This window comes from Thalia democratica, chromosome 9 (genome assembly GCF_965202585.1).
Source record: "Thalia democratica chromosome 9, ktThaDemo2.hap1.1, whole genome shotgun sequence".
Classification (NCBI taxonomy): Eukaryota; Metazoa; Chordata; class Thaliacea; order Salpida; family Salpidae; genus Thalia; species Thalia democratica.
Genome location: NC_139173.1, coordinates 25,390,810 through 25,408,806, shown reverse-complemented (window position 1 = coordinate 25,408,806; position 17,997 = coordinate 25,390,810). Strand labels below are relative to the sequence as shown.

The 17,997-nt window shown below is 24.3% G+C and overlaps 1 protein-coding gene across 1 annotated transcript; it reads right to left on the bottom strand.

Annotated features, from left to right (window-relative positions):
* Nucleotides 1-9,085: 9,085 nt before the first annotated feature.
* LOC145844374 (guanine nucleotide exchange factor for Rab-3A-like) lies at nucleotides 9,086-17,753 on the bottom strand. The gene is made up of 8 exons (XM_082951771.1): nucleotides 17,669-17,753; nucleotides 16,845-17,018; nucleotides 15,167-15,281; nucleotides 13,590-13,747; nucleotides 11,754-12,133; nucleotides 11,401-11,497; nucleotides 11,110-11,176; nucleotides 9,086-9,661 (listed from the first exon to the last, which is right to left on the bottom strand). The coding sequence occupies exons 1-8, from the start codon at nucleotides 17,714-17,716 to the stop codon at nucleotides 9,585-9,587; spliced, it is 1,116 nt and encodes a 371-aa protein (XP_082807897.1). The 5' UTR covers nucleotides 17,717-17,753; the 3' UTR covers nucleotides 9,086-9,584.
* Nucleotides 17,754-17,997: the final 244 nt, after the last annotated feature.

The following is a 17,997-nucleotide window of genomic DNA, read 5'->3' as shown; positions in this document are numbered from 1 at the left end:
AAAGATTTGAGTATTTTAATGAAACAAAGTTGTTTACTTTTAATTTGAAAAATCAGTTAAAATATTTTTTTTATAAACTGTAGAGTTTACTATATACAAAAGTAAAAAAATTCTTAAATGTATGCAAACACTAAAATTTATAGAATATTATAACTCTAGTTTTTCTAGTAGTATACAATAATAAGTAGTAAAACAAAGCTTTTAAGATTTATTTTTAGAACAAATAAATTTCAGTTAAAGAGTTTTAAAAGATACAAAAAAAAACAATACAGACTTGTTTTATATAGCTTAAAGCGATAAGATTAACAAAAAATATTTCAACTTTAGTTTTCGAAACAAACATATCAAAGTCTGTAGAATGTTTTGCACTCTTTTTATTGTTGTGTTTATGTACTACTCCAAATTGTTTTATTAAATATATTTTAATTTTACACTTGTTTATAGTTTAACTTAAGGTAAGATTTTAAAAATTGTCTTAAGAATAAAAAATATATAAACAATAGTGCTAAACTGTTAAGTAGTGTTGTAAACATACAAATAAAAAATGTTGTACCTAAAAACTTGTATGTTGCTAACAAAATGATATAATATTTTAGAAATATGAAAAATATAACGTACATTTGCATAAAATACTAAACAAAAAAATCCTGAAATTTAAAAGATTTTTTTTGACTTATATAAAAAGCTATATATCTATGTTCATTTCTTTGAATATAATTTACGTCATTTCACATTTAATATGAGAGGTTTTCTGAAAATATTAGAATGTTTTTCTGTTTTAAAAGTCTGAAGAACACTTTAATTTCTTACTTTTAAATAAATCAAAAATAAATTAAACGACAACTTTTACTAAAACACTCCATAAATATTTAAATTTTTATATTTAAAATAGATTTACTACAAATGTCATCTAGTTCTGTTTTCTAAAAATATTTTGTACAACTACAAGTTATAAAACATACTTTTCATCAAACTTAGTAAAAGTACACAACCGTTTGAAAATAATTTTCAAGTATCTTTAAACAAATACAGCTTTAAAGTGTTTTAAACAAAAGGTTTAACATTTTATTTTATGTTCTATAATTCATTCTACAGATATTTTTATTTTAGACAAAACGCCAGCAGAATAAATTGTTTTTTTGTAATTTTCAAATAAATTTTTGACTGAAATTTTAAATCAGACGAAAGCGGATATGTGTCTGAAAAATTTAAAACAAGCTTTTAGAAATTTATCGATTTTATGAAAAGAAATGTCAGTACAAGTTAAATAAAATTTATCAAACTTCCTAAGAAAAAACTGTTGTAAATAATTATTTGATTCGTTTATAAAAACTGTTTTCGTTTTAACAAATAGGAAATGATTAATACACGGCAGTTTATTGCAAAAAATATTTTATACACGCATTAAAAATAATAAAATTTTTAGTTATTTTTAGTTAAGATAAACTTAGTATTAAATAAAATATTTCTTTTAAGTATTAATTGCAGTAATATTTTTGAAATCTTTTCTTAATTGAGATTGTTTCCTTAGATAATTAATTTTAGACCAAGTAAAATTTTGGTATTACCTAACTGCCTATTTAAGACGAATGTTTTGTGTTCAAATATTAATTCAATTATATAAAATTACATGGTTTTAATTTTTGATGAGAATGTTTGTATAGACAACTTTCTTATGAGTTTTAACACTTGTCTATTGTTTTTTCATTAAGCTCAAAGTATTAATGTGTTTTTAATAAAATTTGTACTAAAGGTAGTAGTAGTTGAACAAAGTTTAACTACAAAATTAATAATAAACACAATTTAGAACTAATTAAAAACTATGAAATAAATTTAATACCTATATCGCTAAGAATTATTTTTTTTATGTTTTAGTTTATACTTTATGCATTAACAGTTGTGCAGTAGCTTAAGAAAACTGTTAATGTTTAACCTCGTAGTAAAACTACTTTTTTCTTTCTTAGTAAAACTCAGCAACTTTAAATTTATTAGAAATACGCTCACCAAGTATAACGTGTAATTAGTATTCTAATGAACATGTAAAAATACTTGTTTTAATCTAGTATTTAAATTTTTAGCAAAAACATACATTGTAAGTTGTATCTACAGCTTAAAACACTTGGCTTTTACTATTTTATCAAAAAATGCGTAACTGCTTTTACTGATGCAAAGTATTCGTTGAGTTTCAAAAACTATTTTTTCCGATTTAAACTTAGTAACATCTTAAAATGAAAAACTAACTATATTGGTTTTAATAAGTGCAATGCTAAAGTATTCATTCAGCTAAAAGGTGAACAACATATAGCAAAATTGTTGTTAAACAGCAATCTCTAGCCAACTGTAAACAGCCTTGAAAACAAAGTTGTTATTAGAAGTATTTCAAAAACAAGCGGTTCTAAAACTTGCATTTTTCCACTTAGCTTGTCAAGGTTAGACGACGCATGACGACCAAAGTGTTTATACCATGGCAATTCAAACCGCTTGATTTTTGAAAGGTTCATTTATGTCAATTATGTTGCAGTCTGGTTAATCATTTTCAGACTATTTGTTTAAAACCTCTTAAACTTTATATTCTGAATATTGAATTGACAGTTTAATTTTTGTTTCTTTATTGTTTGAAAAAGTAATTTGAAGTATTTTTGATCAAACTGATTCTGTAGAACACCTTGGTATACAAAAAAATGAACTCTAAGTTGTTGTTTAATTATCAAGTAGTATTTTTATTTAATTCAGTTGTAATTAGTAATATGTATTAATATTAGGACAAATATAACAAGCATCGTTTTATCACGCCATGTAACTTCAAAAAGTTTGATATAAACAACTAAGGTAAGTTTTTATTACCTAACATAACAGTTCTAAAAATAATTTTTTTTATACTTGATATGAATAATACGTGAAAAATTTAGGATAAAATGTAAAAACGTAAGAAATAAATGATTTTTCAGTTATATAGTTTTGAAGTCAAAACCTAAACTGTAGAACTTTAAAATTAAAAAAAAATACTTTTATGGGTACTTTTTTATTTTATTATGAAAGCCTAAGGTCTGTGTTTACAATTTTATTTATTGATTATGGATTTGTTATATTATCCTAAACAACTATTCTACTAAAGTTTTAAGATGCAGAAGTATTATTGCAGATCTATGGGTTTTAAACGTCAAAAATAAAATAATATTATCCTTTTCAACTTTTAATATTTAAAAAAATGTTATAGGTTACACTGTTCAACTTGAAATTTATCTAACATGCATATTAAATATATTAATTTTGTTGATCTAAAAAATTACAAAATAACTTTTAAACTAGGTTTTTTGAGTATAAATAAAGTGTTTTTAATTTAAGAAATTAAGGAATTTGTTTATTGTTTTAAGTGCTTAGGGGTAACAAGTTAAGCGTATTCTCACTTTATAATACTTTCTGAACATCTTAAACTTTTTCAAAAGTATTAAACAGTTTTAATTACAACTTTAAAACAACTTTAGATTTACTAAAGTAAAAATTTAAACAAATGCAGATTTGTTTTTTAATCAAAACTTTTCTGTTGCTGGAAAGTACTATTAAAAATAAATTTATTCACCATAAAATTTAAACACTTTTAGATAAGAAATACTCTTTTTTTTAATGTTTTAAATTTTTTATATACTTCAAAAGTTTAGTGGTTATTTTCTCTTTATTTTTGAAAGTTTTAAGTGATGGGTAAATTTTTTTTTTTTACTTTACTTTTTCATCTTATTGTAACTTAATATTTTGTTCTTAAACATTTATTTCAATTTTATTTAGTTTTTATAAAAGATGTATTTACTTCCTCGATTAGATTTTTAGTATTTAATACAAACATGGTTTCAGTATGACACAAAAAGTACGTATTTTTAATGAATACTGTTGAAAAAAAAAGTACAGATTAATTAATTTTTTTTAACTTGCATAAAATTTTTTTTCTGCTTTTAACACTTCATACATATTTAAAAAATTGTTATTCAATATTTGATATCTGTGAATAAAGTGTATTGATATGTTTATTCTATAACAAACTATTTATTTCTGGCAAAAACAACTTATAATAGAGTTTTGAATTCTTTTAGTAGGTTAATAGTTTAAATGTACTATTAGAAGTTATTATACTTTGTTTTTTCTTCAATTGTTTTCTAGTTGAACTTTAAAATTATCGTTAAACGATTTTAACAAATACTTGAAATAGAGTATTGATAAAATAATTTTAGTCTTCATATAGTTCAAAACATATAACTGAAACCTTTTAAAACTAAGTAAGGTATTAAGAGGAGAAAAAAGTAGTTATTTTTTCGATAAAAGTCTTTACTTTGAAAGTAACTATTAAATTTTAAGTTACTTCAACAAAATTACATTCATAGATTATTTTTCAAATGGTCAATAGTGTTGCATAACTATATAAGTAGTAGAAAGTGTTCAATTACAAGTTAAAAAAAAGTTGCTAGAACTAAGCAACACACTTTATTCATTAAGTTGTATAAACAAAGTAAAACTATTTTTACATAAAGCAAAATAGGAGCTTTTAGTTTTTGTTTCACAAAGTAGATGTAGTAGTTAATACACTTAGATAATAATTAACCTTAAAACTATACGTATGTTATTTTTTCATTATATATCTAAACATTATTATATGTTTAATTACACTTTTGCTTAAACACTGTTTACTCTGTAAATTAACTAAAAGAAAAAAGAAAGCTACATAAAGCTTTTATTATTATTATTGTTGCTGTTATATTGATTTTAAAACTTAGCTAAAATTTAAACTCCACCTAAAACTCAGTCTTAATATTAAAAATTGATTTGTTTAGTTTTTAAGTAAAAATTTTGAGTAAAAATTTTATTTTATTTTAATTTAATTGTTTAAATGCTATTTTCCATGACTGTCACATATTTTTTTTAGATTTTTTTAAGCACTGACGAAGTCTTTGTTTTTGAATAAGTTTTTGAAAGAATAAATTCATTATATCAATACATATCAGATTTAAAAACATATGGAACATTTTGAAAACAGAAAATTAAAAACAAAAACGTCCTTATATCTATAAAAAAATCTTTAAAAATTTCAATGAAAAACAATATGGTATAGTGCAGTTCGTTATTTTTTTATTGATATTTAATTTATAGTCGAAATCTTTTACCACTGAAACCTGGTGCTAAATAGAATTCTTACTTGAATAGATTCTTATTTGTACTATAGTTTAAACTTTTCTATTTCAAACTTCTGTTAGATATCGAAACAAATACTTGTTTTTACCCTATCTGAATATTTAGCTTAATAGTTTTTAAGATATTAATAAAACATTATTAAAATTATTGTAAAGTTGTTATTTAAATAAGTACTTTACTTCTATATACTCCTAGCTTCTGCATAGTTATTTAAAAAGAATGAAATTAATTTCAACTATTATCAATTTTTCGATATATCTTTTGGCGACTTGTTATCAAGTAAACTCAAGTGAAAGTTTAATTGGTTTTGACAATGCGTTTAATGGTGTAAAAAATGTAAATTACCAAAATAATTTAAATGTTTTTTCAAACTTTAAATTGGTCAAGGAGAATATCACTCTAAAGTCTTCTAGTTATAAAAATAAGCTTCGTAAAAGACATAGAAAAAGACTAAACCGTCTAAATGAAATATTATGCACCAAAAAAGAGTTGTTGGACTTTGAAGTGAACGTAATAAAATCTGCGGGTAAACTGAAGAAAACGAAAAAGACCAAAATACTCTACGGAATAAAGGCGGGAAACCTGGTTTTTGCGCTTCTTTTCAGATTGCGCAACAACTCAGCTGATCTTCAAAACGCTTGTTCAACTGCAAAAGAGTACAGAAATGGAATGCCTAAGTTATCAAAAGCTTACAAAATATATCACAGCAAGGCTTTCTACGGCACCAAAACTATTTTCAACAAGATTTTCTTCCACGAAAACTTTTCATATTTGAAAAAGATGGTCTGCAATAAGAAACTTTTCAGAAAACCAACTTTTGCAAAATATGTTAAAAGAAATCACAAAAAGCTCGTCACAAAGTTTGTGTTGATCAAAAGCAGGCCGTCAGAGAGAAGTGTCCTTGAAAAGGAGCAGGGGTCAATACGTTATAAGGGTGGGGTGGTAAGGTCGTATTTCGCATGTAAAACCTTTCAACCGGAACGTTTCAAACTGTTTGTGACGTCAGACTTAAGGATGAAGATTAGAATTCGGTAAAATTTGAAGTTTTTGTGGTGATTTTATTTTTTCATTTTTTAAAGTTTAGTATGTTGTTATAAACACTTTTTAATATGTTTTGAAGATTACCTTATGTTTTGTTAAATGGTTTATCACAGTTATATTTTTTATCAAAAGTTACTCGTTAAGTTGTTTTAGCTTGTGCTTTTGTTTGGTTAAAGCTCATTTAAAGCGTATTTTTACCATATTTGTTGTTGAAAAATTTATTTTGAAGAATTTTTTTTATATTACAAAACTGCTCATAATTAAAACAAAAACTGCATTTATCTGCTAAATAAATAGCTTTAATAACTAGTATAAATAACTTTACATATAAAAATACACATCACTTTATATAAATTAACTTTCTAAAAGATTATATTCATAATTAAGTGTTGTTTTATAATTTATTTGTTAAACTATATCTATTGTTTATTTAATACGTTTACTTTTTTTTTTAATAACAAAAATCTTTATTTTAAGATTGCAGTACTAGCCTGTAAAAAAATTGTTTGGTATAATATAAAAATTTACACTTTTAAAATTACAAAAGTTTTGAAGTGCAAATTAGTTCTAAATGGTAATTCTTACAAAAATTAATGGAGATCTATACAAACTAATAACATAATTATATACTATAAATATTAACATACATAAAGTTTTAGTATAAATATTTAAACCAAAAGTTAAAAATACAATGTGTTTCATGTAATTTTTCCCTCTACGCCACAAAAATCTCTAGAATATTTTAGGTAAGTAGTAATTGATTATGTAAAATATTATTAAAAACTTAAGCTCTAAAAAGGCTTCATTTCTTTATCTGTAAAACTAACCTTTTGCCAAATGATTGAAAAGAAATTTACAAAAAAAGTATAACTAAATGTCAAAGTATTTTTTATGATGTTAATCAGTAAACCACTACTAAAAGTAAGCAATACAAAGTAATAAAGTAAAAGAAGAAACTGTAACTGTTTTTTAAAGCTGGCAGTATATCTTATATAAAAGAAATGCAGGTTCTTGAGTAAATACGTTTCTAATACAAAAACTAAATTTTACTTGATACTAAAAGACTCTTTTTCTGATGTTTTCAGAAGAAAATTTAATTTATTGGAAAGTTTCCTTAATGAAAGCTTTTTATTAGTATTAAACTTACTGCACACACTTCTAGAAACGCTGAAGTAAGTTACATGACACAAAAAATAATTAAACTCTTTGATTGCTGATCTACTAATTTATAAATTAATAGCAAATTCTAACATTACTTAATTGAACTAAACTTGAGTAGCACAACTAAATATTATTTTGACTTATCAATACTAAGTTGGAGCTTTGGCTTCAGTACAAGAAGAACATCTTGTCATTAGCTTACTATCTTTAACACTTTAAATTAGGTTTGAACAAAAAAGTTATTAGGTAATTAAATAGTCTAGGGGCAAAATTTATCAATAGGGACCGACTATCGTTTTAGTTTCTGCCAAATTGGCGAAAAAAATTCGGGCTAGAATTTGATTTCAAGTTACTAGCTCAGTAGCTCGGTTTTTTCACGTTGCTTTATCAAATGACTATGTAATACTTCGCTATTTTTAACCAATGGTTTATAACAATGTCGTAAAGATATGAACTAAATCTACTCAAGTGCCCTTTTCCTTAATTTAACTTTCTAATTATATTCAATTAATAAAGAAAACGTTATTATTTGAGTTGAAAGTTTTCCCCAAAAACAACCCTGTTTTAGCATCGAGACTGATCTAATTTTTAAAATCGTAAAAACATAACTTACTTTTATATTTATTTTAATCCTAAACAGAAATCTTAAACAAAGACTTTTTAAAACTTTAGTGTAGAGGAAGATATAAGGAAATCCTTTAAAATTTATATAAATAAATAAATCTTCGAAGAAAAACTTATTATGTCACAAAGCTTAAAAAAAAGTAACTTTATTTGAAAGTTAGTAAAAAATACTTAATAATAATTGTTAACATATTTCACAATAGAAAACGTCTTTCGTATTTACAAAGAAAACATTTTTATTGTTGTGCGATTCTTTTTAAGTGTCAATATTAAAAACACATCACTCTTTGTAATATAACTGTCTTGAAATAAAATGTTGTTAATAATATTGTTTATTGAACGACAAATCGGCTCAAAAAGTTTGGTCTAAGGACCTGGTGTACGATAAAACCTTTTCGGTTATCAAGTCGTACACCATCTTTAAAAAAACATTTTCTCAATATTTTTGAATACAATAATGGGACACGAGTTTACTGCCTTTATTATTTACTAAAAGTAAAATTTACTTTCAAATAAACTTTAATAATCTTTTGAATTATCATATACAGGGATCTGTGAATTTCTTCCAGATTTTCGAAAGAACACGTTTTTAGGTTATATAATTAAAATAATATTATTATAATAACAACAAATATTATATTAATATTAAATATGGAGTATTAGTTAAAAATTAAGTTTAAGGTAAAGTAATGTGTTAAATAGTAGAACAACATTTAAAAGATACTTTAAATCTACTTTAAATGTGTTTAGAAAAACTTTAATGGTAACAACAAATTTTTATCTATATGATAGATTTATCTTTTTAAACCAAAATTTTACTACTTAGCATTTAAAATTTTTCAGGTTTTTTATCGATTTTTGTTCAAAATTCCAGATTTTTAGGCTAAATTGTCAAATTTATGCTTTTCCAGGATTCCAAATTTTTAGGCAACCATGATTAGAGATAAATTCGTTAAGACAAACTAAGGATATGAATACTCTAAAACTTCTTAAAGAACTTTAGTAATTTAAAAAATATGCATTTTTGGACTGATAAAATTTATTGTGTTTTTTAAACAAATGTGATTAAAAAACTGCTGATCTTCTTATTAAATGTGCATGAAGCTTTTATCTCAAAAAATCTTTCGAACGAATGCACCTTTGAAAGATATAAGAAAAACATATCAAACAATACGCTTGAAGCAGTAAAATGAATAAAGTGCATGGCTTTTAATTGGCTGTAAAGTGTTTGATTTAAAACAGAAAAATGCTAGGAATGTCAGTAAAATGCTTTTTAAATTAACAAAAGCAGCAACGAGATATTTTAAATGAATAAGTGGCAAAAATCGAATAAAATTGGAGTTTTAAAGTAGCAGCAAAAGAAATGGAAGATGAATTAATATTGAAAAATTGTTGAAAATAACTTATAAAAAACTTTTAATAATGATATTGAGCAAAATGAAATAGAGATGTTTTAGTAATTCATGTAAAATGTTAGTTGCATCCGTTGGCACAGGGTTTAGAATGCAATAGTATTTTTTTTTGATACTTTACTAATAATTATTTGTATTGAAAAGTAGTTTGCAGTTGTTTTCTTATTTTCACATCATTTGGTGCCCGATGCGGCTTTTCGACAACTCGATTTGGTGCTTGACGAATTCATTGTACATTCTGTTGGCTGTAAAATTTAATTTTTTATTGTAAAAGCTGGAAACCGAAATCAATCTGTATAAAGACAAACTTTGTTGAGTGTAAACTTTAATTGTGATGTTAAACTGCATTTAAAAAAAACAATTAGGTAATGTTGATGTTTTGGATACAAGAATAAATAAAAAATTTAATAGTAGTTTAATTAAATTAAGTACAAGAGTAAACATTAAATTAGTTTAATACTTATTGATAAAAGATCCAAAACAAAAATACTGCGAAATAAACTAATACAAAATATCTACTTTCGGGAATATTGATCTTAGTTTATAACAAAGAGTCACAAGGTATATTTTTATATAGATGGGTTAATAAATTTTTTTAGTAAATTTCTTCCAGGTTTAAATAGTTGGTTTGTTGAAATAGTTGTTGGTTTGTTTTCAGTATAAAATAAACTTGCAGTAAAAAAAAAATGTTTTAAAAAATATAACATTATTGAAAAACTACTGTAAAGTTGCTTTAAATATATATTTAAAAAAAAGAGTTTTAAAAAAATTTTCTTAGAGCTTTTTGAGGTTAGTGCCTACTTTTATTAAATTTGTATTTTTTATAGACAATTTTATAATTTTATGTTTTTATCCCAAACTTTGTTTTTAAACCATAAAGTTCATTTATAGTTACTACCTACATAAACACTATACATAATTATACATGCTTTTTCTGCTTTTTTTGTAATGTGTGTTAATATTTTATAGACTCCGTAGATCTGTTCTTAAATTTATTTGAGAGCAGTGAAACGCCGTTAGTTGAAACAAAGTTTTAACACAAGAACATCTGTGGTATTTTAAAAAAATAAAGATTATACACAATTTTTTATTTTTTGTGATAGATATATCGTACCAAATCGAAATTTTGTTACTTTAAATGAGAAAATAGTTGAAAACTCCAGGTTTTTCTAGAATTTTTGTTTGAAATTCCAGGATTTTCCAGGTTTTTTTTTTCAAAATTTCTCAAATTCTAGGTTTTTCAGTTTTTATTTTTGCTGAAATTTTTAAATTTCAGGTTTTTTGACAATCTTGTACAGTTAAGAAAAAGGGTAAGCAATTTTTCTAGTAGGTGGGCTAGATTTCCAGAGAAATTCTTGTTTAAATAAAGGTTTAAACGGTGGCACGTATATATTTTAAACTACACTACAAAAACTACAAAAAAACACTTCACAAACATATTTGTAACGAAAAAACCATTTAACAAGCAGAACCAAATTCAAATTTAATAGAACATTTCAATATACAATATAATTATAATTAAAAAGCTCAAATTTTATTTAAATTGCATGATTTCATTATTTACTACGTTGCGGATTTCTATTGGCAGAACCGCCATTGGGCCGCACGCATATATGAAGTTTGATGGTACATTAGAATGAGCAGTACACCAAAAAAATCAACAAATAAGTATTTAAGAAAAATTACAACTAACCTTCATAGTGTATTATTCCTTTTTTGATGTATCGAATGAAGGTTATTAGATCACACACTTTTGCTATCTATTAAAAAATAGAATTAACAAACTATATAAAACTAATAAAAGTATCAAGTAAAAATAAAAATAGCCTTTATTATGTTTAAATAATAAAAAATAGTTTAAAAAAACGTACAACAAGTATACACACATAACTACACCATACAAAAACAAAAATACTATTTAAATACTATGGTACTGATACATCCATTATAAGATTTATTAAATTTTTATTTAAACACTTCAAACCCTGTTTCTGGCATGTAGAGATATGAGCATCCAGTCGCCTTTCAATTTCATTCTGTAACTACATATTGACTGTATGTGCGTAAGTGAACATTTTGAACTGAAAAAAATATGTGTATATTACCATTTACAATTATTAACTTAAATAGTTGTCACAAAAAACATCTCGTTCAAAAATTCACGTTTTGAGCTTCAAAGTTAAATTGAAAATTTACTAAACGTGCTACATGTATGCATTTTATCTAACCAAGAAGTAACCAACTGCACAAAATCTAATCTTTAATTGAAGATTATTATTAACTTAAAATTGAAATAAAAAAACTTAAAATAATATGTATACATTAAAATGTACAAACCGCTCGATTCTAGTAACTGGTTCGATCACAAGCTCGTTGTAGTGGATCGCTCTCTCGAGATCTTCTTCGATTTTATTTTGAAGATCATCCTCACTCACACGAATATCTCTGTGAAGGTCTTCTTCATCTTTAATCAGAACACCCGCGCCTCTTTGAAGATCCTCGCCCCTCGAGCTGCTGAACTTCAAACAAGGAGAAATGTCTTCCTCGTAGATGCGCCTCAGGAACGGCGATGATTGGATGATTGTGCAGTGACGTAACAACGCGTGCTCGCTCGCGCGATCAGAATCGCTCATGTGTGACGGATCGAGACACGAACACGTGACCCGGTTTAAATTAGATCTCCATTTTCGGAAGTCTTCGTAAGAAGCCGAGTTCACCTGTGTTGGGTGTTTAGCAATTTTTTTGAATTTTTAATTTTTTATAAGTTTGAATTTTTTTTTTGAGACAAAGTTTAATAAGTTCACCTTTCAAGTGGTCGTTTGAAAGGAAACAACTTAGAGGGTTGCCGCAGCCTGAGTTTATGATAAAATTAATAACAAAATTTGTGAGGTTTTTGGATATTTTATTTTATTTACAATTTAATATTTAAAGTTTTGATCTTTTAAATTAAGCAACTTAGTAAGCTATAAACAGAGGATTATTTTTTAATCAATTTTAATAATAAACCGAATTATACTTTTTTATATAATGTGAGAATAAAATGTCGGATCTAGAGCAAAAATGATAAACAAAATTTAAAAAGAAGTTTAGAGACTTTACAAAATTAACAGTTTTGTAAACGCACAAGAACCATTTTATTACTTCATATTAAAAAAAATGTAGATATATATTTATAATAAGTAACTACTTGTTCACGATAAAATCAAATTAAACTTAATAAAAAGAATTCAAGGTTGAAAATTCGAAAGAGGGAATTTAAAATTCTCATTTGAAGATATATATATAATATAAAAACAACGGCACTTTCAGGTATAAGTTCAACTTAAAGTATTAAAAACTTTATTACACTTTGTGTTGTCATAATGTTATGTTTGTGAAACTTTGCATAAAACATTTGTTGAGCACAAAAGACAATTCAACAAGAGATGACGATAATTTAAAGACCTAAAAGAGGTACTTGTTCAACAATTTAATTTTGTGATTAAAAATATCAATATTTTTAAAAGTACAACAAAAAACAAGACGTATTGATAAAATTATATATTTTAAAAGTAAATATTAAGATATCACTGTTTTATATATTACTGATTATAAATTATAAGAAAACTTGTTTAAGTATTTAATCCATACTAAAACCACTATGACGAACATTTAAACTTTTTTGAATAAAGGACATATTATTTTTATAATTGATTAACAACCGAAAAAGACAAAATTGTGAGACGGAAAAGTTTGCAACTTTGAAAACTTGCACAAAAATTAAATTTTATACTATAAACACTATCAATATTTTTCTAATCACAACAAAATCAACTTCTTAGATTTGTTTAATTCTTATTTTCAACACAACAGTTTTTGATAGTTTTTTAATGAATTTCTTCCTAAATACAACCATACAAACTTGTGAGAATTTTTAATTATTGTTTTTAAGAAGTAATATAAACTTGTGATTTTTTATTATTTTTTTTTTTTCATACAACAATAAAAACTAGTGAGATTTTTTAAAACAAAGTTATTTTTAAAATACAAACACAACCATACAAACTTGTGAAAACAATTTTATTTTTGTTTTTCAGACACTATTATACAAACTTGTGATTTTTTAATCTTTAAATTTTAATACAACATGACAAACTTGTGAACTTTTTAATATTTTCACTTTTTAGTACAAACTTGTGAAATGTTAAAATCTCCGGGTTGGTTATGTGGAAGGCACGGTGTTGAAGGTGCTGACTTGTTGCAGTACAAATTGTCAACTTGCAAACTGTTGCTCACTGACAAGTTGCTCGGTTTCTTTCGGTTCTTCGATGGAGATTGGAGCAGTCTGGAAACTGTTTGTTTGTTTTTTCTATTTCAGTTTTTAAACTGTTTGTTTTTTTTTATCAAATTTAGTATTTAAAATTGCTTTTTTACTTTGTTTTATTTTCAGTTATTAAAACTGTTTTTTGTGATAACTACTTGTATTATATTATGTTTATAACAGTTGTATTTTATGATAAAACTGTTAAGATTAGTAAAATTAAAATTCTTCATATTGATGACTGTTGAGTTAATAAGAAGTTTATTGTAAAAAAAAAAATTCAATAGTAAAAAAACACTAGAACTTTATATACTTATTTTTATTAAACCAACTTTTTTAAGTTGCAATTATTTTTTTAATTATACTGCAAATTTTATAAATCTTAAACTTGACCGGAAATTATAAACTTTAACTTTAGATTAGTTAATTAAAAAATGTTTAAGATATGAAATGATTAAGATAAAAAATGTTTATTTATAATATTCAATCTTAGTTTTACTTAAGAAGCAATTTGGTTAAACGACATTATCTTTTTATTTCTTACTTTTTACAAAATTAAATGTACAAACTTTCTTAAAAGTTTGTTTTTAGAATTTTTGCTGACACTTCTAAAAATATTTTTACACATTTGCTTCAGATTTGCTATATATAAAACTTTGTTTAAAAATGAAATGACAACAAACTAAAAAAAATATCTAAACAAAACATAAAAACAAACTTGTATTGAAATAAAATTAAAAATAAATAAAAAGTTTTATCTGTAATATCAATAAAAGATTTCAATTTAAATCTGTAAAAATATAAGATTTTTTCTTGTATGTTAACATGCTCTGTGCCAAGCCAAGAAAATAACATAAGTCAGTAGAACAGGGTTGCCACTTGTTTTTCAAAGTTTTTTTCTAGGTTTTTAAAAGTACACATTTTTGGGTCTATTTATAGTTTTAATTTAATTTTTATATAAGAAACTTTGTTAAATAGTATAAAAACATTGAAAAGAAAAAAGTTACTTTAATTTTAAAATTTTAAAGTTACTTTAAATAAGTTTATTAATAAAAAAATGTTTGATGATGACAAAAAATCTTATCTATATGATAGATTTTTTGTGTCAAATCGAAATTTTACTACTGAAAATGTAAATATTATTAAAATTCCAGGTTTTTCCAGTTTTATTTCAAAATTTCTCAAATTCCAGGTTTTTCCAGGTAAAGTGGCAACCCTGGTATAAGGAAAAAGATAAAAATCTTTCTTAAATAATATAAACTTACTTTGTTCAGATAACTTATTTGATAATTTATAAGCAAAAATTGAATTCTAGAGCACAAAATTAATATACATAAAAAGTATTTTCAAATTAGTAATCCATACACTTTTATCTTTTTTATACTTATAACACTCAACCTTTATACCACTTTCATAATTTTAAAATAACTTATATTTTTTAATAACTAACAGTATCTGGAAGGTGATTTGTCTTTATTTTCTAGATTTTTTCTCGTGCTGTTGTTGTCTATAATTTTCAGTGAAAGCGCTTTTAAGGTTGCTACTTCAATTTTTAACGCTTCTATCTGTTTGTAGAACTACACATTTGTATAGGAATTAAACAATCAACTAAATATAGTTACATAAATTAATATAAAATTATACAATTGTACTCAAAAATAACTACAATTGTGTATTTTATAAGGTACTAACTAATTGTTTACAACTGTTGTATCTTTTACAATTGACAGTTTTTTTTATATTGTACAGTGAAATTTTCAATTAAAAGATACATGAATAACTGTAAGTATTAATACTATATATTACTTGAATAAAAGCTGTTATCAGTAAATTTCATGGTTGCCACTCATCTAGCTAAGAAAAATTTCCTGACTTTTCCTGACTTTTTCCTGACTTTTTACCAAAATTTTCCTGACTTTTCTAAATCAAACTCTTAAATTAAACTTAATCTAAAATACATAATCTAACACTTGAAACTATATAAAGCTTTCAATCTAATTTAAATACAGGTTAAAAACAACAGTTTTTTGCTAAATTCTATCATCAAACTTCCAGTACATCACTTAAACCATCTGTGTATGATTGATGTTTGTAATAAACAGCTCTATCAGCAAAATACTTGTATTATTACCTTAAAAACACAGCTTGTCTAAAAAAAGACACAAATTTTTAGCATTTACTAGCATGAATGTATCTAGATAAACTAACGACATATAAGGAACTTTGTAAAGTATACATATTAACTTGTTACATAAAATACTAAACTAACTGCTTAGTTATAAAGAACTCAATTATTTACTTAAACAAAAAACACTTTGATTCTAAAATTATGCTAGATAAACTGTTGTGTATATACCACAGTTTCACTCTCGAAGTGTCCTTGCTAAAGACCATCAATACTAAAAATCTTACAAAATCTGCTTGTTCAAGTAGGGTACTTGTTTAATATGTTAATAGAAAATTATTGCAATTTTATAAAGGATATTTTTCTAATTTATACCAGATAAAGGCATTGGAAATAAAATTAAATATTTTTGTACATTTCTAGGAAAATTTTGGAATTTTTTTCTGACTTTAAAGGTCTTTTAATTAATTTTTACCATTTGAAGGCTTTGGAAAACAAGGAATTTTGTAAATTTAAACTGACAAAATCTGACTTTATTTTTTAAATTTTATCAAATTTCCTGACTTTTCCTGACTTTTTTTCAAAACCCCCCATTTTTTCCTGACTTTTCCTGACTTTTGTGATTTCTTAAAATTTTTCCTGACTTTTCCTGATTTCCTGACTTTTCCTGACAGAGTGGCAACCCTGAAATTTAATAAAAAGTAAAAAAAAAAACGTTTGACCTTTACATAAAAAAACTATTGTAAATTTTACCAACTAAATAAACAAGGGAAAATTAGTACTTATTTAAACTTGTATAGTTTAAATCTTAAACAAAGCAAACTTAAGATCAAAAAAATTAAAATGAAACAACAAACCTGCTACTTAAAATAAAGCTAAGTTAAATTCAATCTCAGTCTAAATAAACCTTAAACTTTTCAATTGTAGTGATTTTATCCGGTTATATTTGATAAGTATGCTCTTACTTTCAAAGCTAAAAAAACTCTCCACTGAAATAACAAACCTCTTGTTTGGCTTCCTTCAGTTTACTTTCAGCTTCATGCTGCTTCTTGCACGAACTCTGCACCATTTTGTTGGCTTCCTCGAACAAACTTGCTGTCAAATCATGAGTCTCACTCTCCAGTGAGTTTCTGTACAGCTTCAGTTTTTCGCACTCTTCACATTTCAGTGACAGTTCCTGTTTCAACTTTGTTTTATTGTTATTGTTTATGTACTACTTATGAAATGTTATTGGAATAGTAAAATTTGTGGTGAAAACTGATTTAACAAAGGAATCAATTCAAGTTAAAGATTGATACTTAGAAAAATATCTATTACAAACTCAGACCAAGTTTTACCTCTAAACAACACACTGCAACTTTTACTAATTAGAGTTAAACTAAAATAGTAAATGATAAATTAAACTCTTTTTGAATAAGAATCACAGTTTGATAATCTGTTCAGAAGTGAAACTAAGTATCCGCATAAACTTAAACAAATATTTAAATATTTTTCAATCTTATCTAAATATTTTAGAGTAAAAATAAAATAAAAAATTTTTTGTTAAAATAAATTCATAAATAATAAAAATAAACACTTCAGTGACAACTATAACAGTTTTTAACACTTTTAAGTGCACAAAGGGCTAAAGATATTTCTAAAATAAGTTGTTAAATTTATATGGCTAGTTTTCCACAAGTTTAATAAGCACAATTCTAAAGTATCTGTAGTATTATAATAAAAATAAATATAACAACAAACATTGAACTATATTTTTTATATTAATTAGAATAAATAGTAAAAAGAACATTTATAGTAACTTCAAACAAAATAAATTAAATAAACTACCTTTTTAACTTCAGATAATTCATTTTTGATACTTTCCAGACTCTCCATACACTTAGGCTAAACTTACTTATAATATGTTTTTATCTGAAATTTTACAGTAGTTGTTAAAACTTATTAAACAATTTTAACCTTGAAAAACTGGCAGCATCTATGTTTGAAGTTTAGAATTTTAAAATTCTAAGTTAATATCTTTAGAAATAAAACCATTTTTAAGTAGTTTGTATAAATGTTTGCTATAGTTATTTCAAGAAAATGGTAAAAAGGTTAAATTAAAATAATTTTAATAAATCAAAAATAACAATAATAACATTTTACTAATTACTACAGAA